The sequence below is a fragment of the Ceratosolen solmsi genome, unplaced genomic scaffold, assembly GCF_000503995.2.
Source record: "Ceratosolen solmsi marchali unplaced genomic scaffold, CerSol_1.0 scaffold47, whole genome shotgun sequence".
NCBI lineage: Eukaryota > Metazoa > Arthropoda > Insecta > Hymenoptera > Agaonidae > Ceratosolen > Ceratosolen solmsi.
In genome coordinates this window covers 6,327,561-6,340,124 of record NW_011948419.1, presented here as the reverse complement: position 1 = coordinate 6,340,124, position 12,564 = coordinate 6,327,561, and the positions used below count along the sequence as shown (strand labels likewise).

The window sequence follows — 12,564 nt, the reverse complement described above, 5'->3', positions numbered from 1 at the left end:
TCAAAATTTCCATCTTTTATCAAATCTTGAAAAATCCCCAAGACCACTTAACTAATGAAAGTGCTTCGATACTTGAGCAATATTTACAGTCGTAAGTACGAAGGGCCAAAGCAATTGGATTACAACAGTATAAAAAAAGTTAATAAAATTGCCTTCCTTAATCTGAGCAAAATTTAAAAACGTTTGTCTCATTAGAATAATAAGAGCGACAGAAAAAGAGCTGCGAGTATAGTGTACGGTTAGAAAAAAATTCAAAGATAATTATATGGAAGGGTAGAGTGAAGGGATCGTAGGTATAGTGCTCGAATGGACGTCGAGTCTATAAAAATCGACAAGGAGGTAAGCAAAAAGAGAGATTAATACAGTAAAAATAGCAGAAGACTGGCGTTGGTGGGGCGCAAAATGCAAAATTGTCGTCCGTGAAATTGATTTTTTGTTTTTCACCGAACTCTACTAATCCATCGATGTAATCTGTACATGCGCAATTATACACACACTCACAAATTCGCGAGCGGCTCACGGTAGACGCGCAACACTTTCTCGCGCTTGGGGCTGTCGCTCTTTAGCTTTATGTGGAGATGAGGCGATTTCCGCTTTGAATAATTATTCCGAATGACGGGAGCGAGCGAGAAATCTTTAATGCGTTTTAGAAATCGTGCTTTTTGAATTGCTTAATGAATTTTTTTTTTTTATACTTGTAATCTTATTTAATTTGTGTCATGAGGAGAGCTCGGCTTATTCCATATTCTATTTATAGAATTTGAAATGTACTTGCCAGTCCGCTGTGTATATTTAGGGTATTTTTCTTCTTCAGTTTCAAAGTGAATTTTCAATTCGGAAAAACTAATGAGTTAAAGTAGCGAAAACCCGGTGATGTGAAATTTTGTTTACATACTTAAAATTCAAAATAAATACTTCATAACCTGTCAGAGTTACTTTTATGAAGATTTAATCTTAAAATATTTGAGAATGATCAGTTACGAAATTAATATTGAGCTTTCCTATAATTAATATTACATTTCTTAACAATTTCATTAATTTCTTCCTTTATTTTTTTATAGACAAAATTTTTAAAACAATTGCGTATCAATGTATTTGTGTTTATAATATTAAGTCGATACTAAGTTCTATTGATTTATCGTTTGCAAATCAAGCAGAATTATAGGATTGAAATCAATGCATAATATTAATGTATATATTCAACAAGTTACTGTTTACGAAATAATTTTGGCATTGTACAAACATAGAACATACAAAGTATCACAATTTTTTTTTATCGAGGTAACAATTAATCAGCCTTTAGCTGATAACTTCTATTATCATAATATTTAAAAATACAAAATCCATCTCATCTTGGATTTTTAATAATTTCACAAGAATTCTAAAGACCAAAGATCATATGAAAATATACGAGCGAGCCCCTGAAAAAAAAAACAATAAATAAAAATCAAAGCACTTTCTGAACTTCTAATCGATATTCACAGCCAAGTTGGTAAATAAAACAAGAATGGAAATTCGGTTGCAAGCTTGCGTGCAATCGTTAATTTTAGCTGAAGAAAGAAAATCACTCGGTCACCTAGCGATAAGAAAAGTAGCTGACGTAAAAGCTTTTTCTTGCCTGCAAATGCCTTGCTTAAGGAATAAAAAAATAGAAACGCGACGTATGCGTATATAGGTGAGAGCTATATAAAAGTATTTTTCCCGCATACGATGATTGAAAGGTATGCAAGACGGACGATGGATAGAAATAATACGAAAAATAAAGATACAATCACACATTTTTGATTATATAAAAGAAAAGGAGAGAGATAAATAGATAAATAGAGGGGAAGAGGAAGGAAGAATAGAGAAAATTTTAGCCAAAAAAAAATTTAATCGATGAACAATCATCTCTATATTATGTATCAATATATACATTACAATTTTTATATTGTGTAATGTTCCTTTCCTCAACATACGTAATAACAAAATATAAATTATAAATTATTTATAAAGTATAAAGTTTAAATCATTTAAAAGATATTACGAAATATTAAATATTTATTTTTATATTGGACATTAGTAGTATGCAATGTGCAATTTACTATTAACTAATTTGATATTATATCGTTCACATAATGTATGAATATGCTCAGTGTATAAATAATATCATAATCAATTTTGTAAATATGAATGTGAATTTAAAAAAATATGGTGTAAGGAAGAGATAAAATTAAGGACAAAAACATTATTGGATTGTGTGCAACAATATGTGTGCGACATTGAAAAATATAGGTAACGAAAAATAAATAATACACTTAAATTTTATATAGAAAAAGCTCTTTAAACATAGATGTATATATATATATTGATATTATGGTATTTCTAAAAAATTTAAATAAATAGCTTGTTTGTTCGTAAATTAATTAAATTTGACAAATAAGTGATAAAATCTTCGATTACTAAAAATAAATGAATTTTATTTGTACATAATGCGCAGCAATAATTAGTTGTAAAAAGTATTTCAGAAAATGCTACATTAAAAGATCATAATAATTAAAATTTGTAATTCTTAAACGTTTTTTTGTATTATTAGTTTTATTTTATTAGTTAAAAGCAAATAAAAAATAAAATAACGTTTAACATTAAATAATATACAAATATAGAATCTAACATAGACAAATATGAGTAACATCAAAAATGTTAAAAAATATGGTGATTGAGAAATTTTTTTTATGCAAGAATTACGCGTAATAAGGCTGCGGTCAAAATTATCCACACCTCAGCATTTTTATCCAGTTAAATTTTGTTCGTGATATTGTATAATATTATAATTGTATGTATAATATTAATTTTTTTATTCGGCCCTTGAATTCTTCTCTTTTATAAATGAAAGAAAATTCAAGCCGTATAAAACAGAATTGAGAGGAGTTGTCGAACGTATAAAAGGGAGAACTTCTTTACATTTTACGACTTAAACGTTACATAATGACTGAGTGGGTGAAGAGGGTCCGAAGCTCCAACAATCAATGAGTCGATGAACAATGAAGCAGCTTATACACAGAATAAAATGAAAAAATAAGTAGGACGATAGGGAGAAGGATTTTTGTTTTAATTTTTTTAATAGCAAAGGAGGCTGATGGTGTCTTTTTTACCACAGCAGAGGATCTTTTTAATTATCGCTGAGCGTGATCCGAGGAGGTGCGAGAAGCCATTGGATCTTAATTGCCTTCAAGTTCTAAAAGTACCTTCTTACTTCCCCTCTGCCATCTCATTCTCAGAAATTTTTGCTTCTATTTCTACAGAAACGTTCAACATAAACTCGTGATCTCTGATTGAACGCGTTAAGTTAGGAAAATAATTGCTACGTAGATGATGGGAGGATTGATGAGGCGCAAAAGTCAAAATGATTTTATATTAAGCAGTAATTCTTACGACAGAGTTATTAAGTTTTAGATCGTTAGGCAGTGATATTCATTTTTTTCGGTAATCATCTTCCATCGATATTGTAAATTATGTTCTAATTTATATATATAATATATGCACAATAATGAAAATTCTACAGCATTCATAACCATTTGCTGCATTACAATTATTTTATAATTTAGTGGTAAATTACTTTATTCGATTTCTTTTTTAATTAAAAGGAATTTATATAACTTTTCTTGTACTCGGAACTCAATTAGAGCTATTAATGTTAATATAACGAGAAGAGAATTTAATTTAAATTCTACTTTTTCACAATTACATTACAATGTAATATTATAATGAACTACAAAGTATGTTGTAGTAATATAATACAAATTCAATATATTTCATATTTTAAGAGTATAATCATCAAAGAAATATGATGTTCCATTATTTTATTTATTTATTTTGTAAATAAGACATACATATCGGAATGCTGTTTATAAGAGCTCAACAAAATATTCTTTTATTTTCAATAAAATAAAACAGTAGGTGGAAGGTAAAAAGAAACTAGTCGTATATAAATCAAATCTATTACGTCAAAGATTATGAACTTCCGAAATTACAAAGAACGTTTAAAGCGTTGTATCAGCAACGAAAATAGTATCATACTAAATCCGAAATATTCTTTTTCAGAAAAGAAATATTTCTAATTAATATTCTAAATAATATTTTACTATAAAAGTAAAGAAAATATTTAAAAAAAAATCATATATTCATACCGAGTAAAATATTTAATTCATCTTTATTATGTAGAAATGAAGTGCATTTACTTTGTAATTAATTATTTTATAATTTACTTTTAAAATCCAATTAATTTATATCGAATATATTATTAATGCATTATATATATATATATATATATATATATATATATATATATATATAAACTATATGCATAAAAAATTTTATTTATAATATTCAAATTTATTATTTATTATTAATATTTATAATAGTATTTAGTATGTACTGATGTAATCCAATAAAGTTTTTATTGTTTTTGTTTTTTTACAAAATTTAAACTGAAAATCTATTTTCATGTATTATAAAATATATAAATAGACAACAATTTTTTTTAATTTAAGTCGCCTTATATATTGAATATATTAAATACACAATGAATAAATTTTGTTAAAATAAAAAATCTTTACTAGTATTTTGTCATTTAAAGTGTTTTATTTAGATAATTAAATTATTAATTTATAGTCTGAAAATGTATGTATTCAATTTAAAATGCTTTATTTTAGTTGATATAAATTTTAATACAGCATTATTATTAAATTGATATTAATTTCTTGGACTGTATGAGTTAATATGAAATCTTAATTTTTGATAAAAATTACACTTCTACTCGAGGAATTTGCAATTAGAAAATTAGCAATCCATTTCGAAATATTGAATAGAGCAAACACACCAAACGTTCTTGTACTAATATTATATTGAATATCGTATAGAAATATAAAATAACCAAGATATCTTAATCAGAAAAAAAAATATGTAAAAAAATATAATCTTACGATAAATTTGAAAATTAATAAGTTGAATAAAGCTGTCAACGTCATTATGAAAAATGCTGCCATTCTATAAATAATGCTAGAACAGGAAAGCATCAGCGTGGCGTAATCGAACGGATAACAATCTGGAAAAGAGATAGAAGCGCGAATAAGAAAAACAATGCTCAGCATTCTGCACTTTCGTTGGAATGCGTATGGATCTTTGCTTCAGCCCTAGTAAACTTAAGTAGATCGAATAGATCTATAGATCGAAAGTACAAAGATTTCAGATGTTTGATTGACAAGACCAACGTGTATTTATTGAGTACCATAAATTAATTGCATCTGGATATATTATGATTATAAATACCTAAAAGTATCGAAAAATCTTTATTTTATAGACCAGTATATATTTTATTTTTATACTAAGCTTGAATTCCAATACATATTCCGAAATTATAATCCATGTTCTAATTGAGGAATGAGAAATTCATAAAACTGTGACATATTAAAAGCGACAAATATAAACATTAATGAAATGCAATCGTTATTGCTGAAATATTATACTAATTAACATGCATACTAGCATAAACTTCAAAATAATACAATTTTCAGTATTAAATTAGAAAATTCATCATAGATATAAGGATAATGCATTTATTTAAAATAATTTTAGTTGTTGACATTTGCATCTTTTAACATTTAAATATAATTTTAAAAGTTTTATGTAAATTTAGTTAGACATAGATTTTAGAATGGTTGATATATTTAAAAATTCTTAATGTCCATTAGGGTTATAATAAGAATGCGCTCATGATTGATCCGACTCGCATACTATATTATTTCATTTAGTTAATACATTATTTACTTAAAATTTTGAAGAGATAATCAAATAGTGACTTTGCTAATATTTTCTCAACGATAATGTTATTACTTTGGAATTTGTTTACAAACCTAGAAGAAGTAAGAGTTCTATATTTAAGTTTAAGTTATTTCTAAATCAAGTATTTTAAAAAAATTCTATTTCATTTTGAATATACAAAAAATTTATAACTATTTATAAAAAAAAACCTGTCATTTAATTTATAAACAACAAAAAATATATGGATTCAATTAATAATTTTGATATTATTTTCTAAAATATGTAAGTAACAAAAGAATTCATTTTCGAAATAGAATGAAGAATCAAAATTCTTGTTACTTGTGAACAAAGAATGGAAAAATGCTCGATCTAAAGGAGCCTGTTTTTAATGAATTTTGTTTTCTATTGAATTAAGTGAAAACATACTTTACCATGTGGCAATATGAATGCATCCCAGTAAAATAAGAACTGGAAAAATCAGATAACTGTAAATATGGAATATTTATTCGATATGTAAAGCTCTTTCGCGTTATAGCATTTAATCAATTTTATTTCGATATTTATACTTTTGAGACGAAGGAAAATACATGAGGTTTAATGACGATATTAAGTCAAATAATATAATTCAATATATTGAAAAAAATGAATATATTTATTGAATACAATCCTAATATATAATATAAATGTTTTGGATTTTATATAGATATTTGGGATTAAAAATCTAATAATTTAATAATTTAATAATCTAATTTAATAATCTAATTTAAATAATCTAATGATGAACTTTAACTGAATGTAATAAAAGTTTCAGATATTTCAATACTAAATGTAATAAAAATGTCATATTTTGATAATACAAAATATTGTATTATTTGTATTATTAAATGATTATTTTTTAACAGTTATACGTTCTCAAATTAAAATCGAGTATATTAGGAATGTGTAATTTATTCAAAGAGAATTTAATATAAATTCGATAATTATAATTTCTTTCTACATTCTACGAACATTAATAGTATAAAAATACGGAGTGTAGAATATTTAGTCTTCTTCTTAACTTGATACTTACCATTTATTAATACGTATAAAATGTTAATTAAAAACTTTTTAATTACAATCTAATGTTCTGTCTTGTGCTATTATCACGAGATAATCTTTTATCCACAGGTTTATTATTTATTAACATACACGCACACGCACACGCACAGGCGCGCGCGCGCGCACACACATACACACACACACACACACACACACACACACACAATAGTTTTTCGCATAAAAAAGTTGGAGAATTATCTCGATTTTGTTGAGCTTCCCATACTATTTGTAGTTCAATATCGACTATAAAAGAATTTGTAAATTGCGAAAGTTACCTTAATACCGAGGGTTGGCGCTAACATCCCATAGTCGTGAAGAGTAGGAAGCATAACGGGGGGTAAGTTAGCCATCATCATCTTGTCTTCTTGTTTAATAGCGTATTCCACCTTTACTGTCTCGATATTCGGAAACTGAAATTTATTAAATTTCTTTGTACTTGACCTACCTAAAAAAAACAATAAAAATGAATTAATATGTAATTTTGATTTTTTTAATTATATATTTTAGAAATAAAGTAACTATACGAAATCTAAGCTAAGCTTTTGTCACTCATTGAACGTTTTATTTTTTACTTCTGAAACTTCAGATATATCATGAATACATAGTAAAATAATGTAGTTAAAAAGTTGTTCTTGATCAAGACTTAATAAAGCCTTTTTTTAATATACAATGCATATTTAGATATTATTTATAACAAATGCTTAGTAAAAATAGATTAAATATCGTTTAATATTATTCGGTTTGTTTCATAAGGTTTATAAAAAATAACGAATTAAATGTTGTTCTTAAGAATGGAAATGGTATATTCTATGGATTAATGAAAAATATAAGTTCGTTAATTATTATCTTATTTATAGCAATATCAATATGTAAAATAAAAAATCATTTAATGTTAAAAATATGTTCCATACTTAAAATATTTACCATATTTCGTTACCATGTTCGTTTCTTCAAATATCATGAGCCAAGTTGACTTGAAGAGTTTATCATATCTCGATGGGTTAAAAATAAATTAAGTTATTGACCAGTCAAAATATATTACCATTTATTCCTTAACAATAACCAGCATGCTTTATGGCTATTAGATTACTCGTATTTTCCGCTTGGCTTGCGTTACCCTGCCACTCCAACACTTCCGACTCCCCTTCCAGTTATGACTGCCACTAATGCGAGAACCAATTGTTGAGGGCTTCAATTACTGGACGAGCCAATTATAAAATTAATCCCTTAAGATTGTTGACGAAGGTACACGGATATGTGCGTATGTAGAGCTGACTCGAGAAGGGGTATTAGGTAAGAAGAGGTACGCTACATAAGAGAACAGAGTCGCCGACTTACATCGGGAGAATACGAAAAGCCTGTGAGAACGCGACCTGCGTACGTTTCTGTAGATATGAACATAGGGAGGAGCCGAGTGAAGAGACATCGAGTGGAAAATAGGAGTATCCTCCGATTTTACTTTAGATTTGTTCGTTAAACCAACCAGGTTATGGGCTTCAACGATCATTCTATCTCCGTTTTTCACCGCCATTATTTTCTAATGTCACTATTTAACTTTCCCGTGTAAAGAGGCCCTTTGGGATTACGAAAATCCTTCATGTTTGGATTTTTTATGTTTTTCAAATCAACGATTTGTCTTAACTAAATGCTCTTTTCACTTCCTTCACTTGGTCAGACGCATATAATTTATTTGATGAATATGTGCTCCGAAAAATGAGTTTCTTCTACTCCATTAGCTGGAAATAATGTTTTATTAATCTTCCAAATGAAGATTGCAACTGTTTTATCAACTTTATTACTTTTTGATATTTACGTGAGAATAAAATTTGTACGTAACATTTATTTCAACATAAATATGAGTCATTTAAAGTTTTTAAATTTATACTTTTGAATTACATAAATTATTCTTTATAAAATGGAAAATCTATAAAATAAAAAACTAATTTTAAAAATAACATATGAGAACGATAATATCATATTTAATACATTATTATAATAAATTTGCATAATTACAGCATCCTGAAGTTGGATAAATTCATTATATCAATTGTAATGCAAAATTTCTTTATTTTATTATATTGGCCTGTAAATATGAATAAAAATTCTTAAATAAATAGGAATTACCGAGATGAAAATAAGCGATAAATTAAGAAAGTGAGTTGAAAAGAATTAATCTTGAATTGATGATTAGGCAAATCAAAAGATATACATTTGAAAATGTTTATGAAATGTGGATGTGTGTTTATTTAAATAAATATTCTTAGAGTTAAATAATCGAATTTGTGAGAGCGATTCATTACAAATGACGACAAATTGAAGTGACTGCCTATTAAATGTATCATATAAAGTGAAAGAAAGAATAGAGGACTTAGGTACACGTATAAACGTCTCGTTTGCAGAGTTGCTCGTGTATCACGATATCAAGTGATTGATAGTAATTACAATGCGAATATATTATGCTCACTAAATTATTATCATTGTCGCAGTAGTGTATAAATATTAGTGAAATCGATGTCTACTCTATTAAAACATATAAATAAAATCATATATGGGTTATCATATATGTATATGGGTTAATGCGTTCGACAACATGATAAACTTTGAAAATTTATTCAGCTTCAACAGAAATATAAATATTAGCCATTTTTTTACGTCCTTTTTATCATGAAAAGATAACATTCACCAAACCAAACAAAAAACAAATTATAATAAAACCTATAAATGAAATGAAATAGTAATGGAATTTTATTTGAATATTTATTAAGCATAAGTTATACATTCCATATATTTAAATTTTTAACCCTATTCATTATCTTTATATATTCTTTGTCATCGACTTAACTGTCATCTTCAAATTCGCACTTTTCGCGATGAATTGATCACAGGATGTCTGATTGACTTTCAATGGTTTTATATTTTTACTCATTTTCCTTTCCATTCTTTAAATATGATCAATTTGTAGTTAGAATTGTTATAATATGCCTAAGACATATCTTATAATTATTATTATGAATAGTAGAGACAATAGTTTTACGCCAATTGAATCATCCCATAAGAGTCCATTTGTACCGAAAGAAATTATTTCACTTACACACATAAAACAACAAAATATACATCGGTACAGTTGCACACCTTTTTTCGTTACCTTTTACTTCTTGTTTCAAATGTTATAAACTTAAGAATAGAAAACTATACGAATAGAAACGTTATACTATATCGTAATAGAACTTATTTTACCACATTAAAAAAAAAATTTAATATTGTATTACATAGCTTATTTCTAAATCGCCTGTAATCTCAGCAATAAATTTAGTAATTAGTTAAAAATTCGTGATTCGCCAATTTCCTTCATCAATATAGTTGCAATTTATTTGTCCATTAAGGCGCCACCGATATATCAAAATACTTATTATTATACAATTACAAATAAAATTAAAATATTTAATGTATTAAAAAAAAAAATGAAGTCTTAATTTTAAGAAGCGATTATATAATTGATCTATTAGAAGTCGAAGATTTATTATTTTTACAAACATTAAATTCGCAGGATCAACGCGCAATATAATTCAATCTCCCTCTCCCTCTCCCTCTTGCCTCTCGCCCCTCGAGCTCAGTTTCTTTATTTTTCTTAAGTCAATGGCATATGTGCAGAAAGCTGTGGAGGCCTTGATTTTATGCCCTTTATGTAGAAAGCTAATAGGATGTTCATGACATTTACTCTAGAACTGTGGCGATCGAGCATTCGCGTCTTGAATCCATAGATACTATGTCATTAAAAATGAGAGAGAGGTAAAGTATTCACGGGATTTACGTACCTCTATGTCACCTTAAGTTGAATTCTCGATCGCTTTAGTACAAATGTACGAAGGAACCACGGTAGAGTTCCCGGGGCTATTCTTTATGGTAGATTAGCCCGTAGTATTCTCCTCTTTCCTCTATTGCTGTCACTCTCGCTCTTGTTATGTACCTACGAAGCGCACACACGTTCATCCGACGACTTCGACTTGAAGCTTCAGCTTCAAACTCAGATTAGCGTCACGTGATGACTACTACATTACCAACAGTATGCACAGTTTATGTTGTTAAGAAGCACAAGAGGAAAAGAGAGCACCGATTTTCTAACGCGACATACTTCTCAAAAGCCAAAGCTTCTTATTGGGCAGAGATGCAGCCGTGAGGTGAATCGATCGCAAAAAATTGTCATAAAGTTTCGAGGATGAATGTTACGTTTTAATAAAGAAAATATTGAATTCCTAATATGTATTTCCATTTACTTAGATTTACTTAAATTTTCATAAATCTATAAGTTTTAATAAGATTATCAGATTCGATCGTGATTTTATTAAATTTCATTTTCAATTACTTGCATCAACAGTCTTATCCATACTAAAATTATTCCTGCAAAATACATCCGAATTATACATGATTTTTCTCAGTCTATTTATTTACACGGTTTTCTTATCTTATCTTTTATAATAATAATAATAATAATAATAATAATAATAATAATAATAATAATTCTTATAACTTTTACTTTTGTTCTTATACGCCTAACTGCTGGCTGTGCAATTCTGGCATTATATTTGTCAGTTTTTATATCGATTAATTTAATAAGCTCTTAACCAATGATAATTACTTTACAGGTACGTTCCTATTCACTTTAACTGGCTAAATATTATTATCTACAGATCAGGCTAATTATAATAAATCCATTCTATAAATAATATTAATGTTTTCTCATAGATTATAAAACTTCTATGGGAATTTAAAAATTGTTTTAGATGAAATAATAAAATTTAAAAATGAGCGAATAAAAATTTCATATCCTACAAATTTAAATAAAAATCATACTTAAAAAGTCTGCTTAATAATCGTGATATGAGCTTAATATTTAACTATTACATCAAGCTCAATGAAAAGTTTTGTTTTCATTAATTCATTAATTTAGTGGGTCAAGTGGGATAAAACTTCTAATAAACAATAATTATTTTATTGAATATTTAATAATTTCAATTATTGGTTAATATTTAATATCATTAGAACTTTATTAAATTTGTAATGCATGAAGATTTTCACTAATCTTACAAATGTTTAAATTTAATAATTTACATGAAATTTATTTCTTTTAAAATATTTAAATGATTAATCGTTCTAATTTCATTAATCTATCGCTTTAAACTTACGATTTTTATCTTTAATTCTATATATATATATCATTTGATATTTATTTGCTTGCAAACTTCGTTGATTTTCTTGCTTTTATGATATATTTTTGTTTCATAAAGTATGGCAGTGATATTAGAAAATTTATTTTCAAGATACAAGCATTTAGCTCAATAACGTATCCGAACTTTAAGAATTGATTACTTGAATAATAATAATTGTGATTGTGAAATAGGTCGATGGAGTATACACTGAAAAATCAAAATAAAAACAATTCAATTCTAGAGGCTAATGATAGTTTCTTATTCGATAGAAATAATATAGAAAAAGAAATGTAATTAATCACCCGCACTTCGTTGCTTCAACCTCAATGGGAAAGAAATAATAAATATAAAACAGAGGTAACAAAAGAAATTTCGCGGGTTGAGATGACGCGTGTTTTTCATTTACTTCATAGCCAGTAGTCTTCGCGAACAGATAAATTCAAACGAACCGCAACGA

The 12,564-nt window shown here is 27.0% G+C and overlaps 1 protein-coding gene across 3 annotated transcripts in view; it reads right to left on the bottom strand.

Moving 5' to 3' along the window:
* The window catches only part of heph (polypyrimidine tract-binding protein 1 heph), a 272,954-nt gene extending 265,621 nt beyond the window's left edge, over nt 1–7,333 (bottom strand). For all 3 annotated transcript variants that reach the window (XM_011497567.1, XM_011497568.1, XM_011497570.1), the window contains exon 1: nt 7,176–7,333. In XM_011497567.1, coding sequence (XP_011495869.1) covers nt 7,176–7,256 — 81 coding nt within the window. In that variant the 5' untranslated portion in view covers nt 7,257–7,333. The remainder of the gene's footprint in view (nt 1–7,175) is intronic.
* Nucleotides 7,334–12,564: the final 5,231 nt, after the last annotated feature.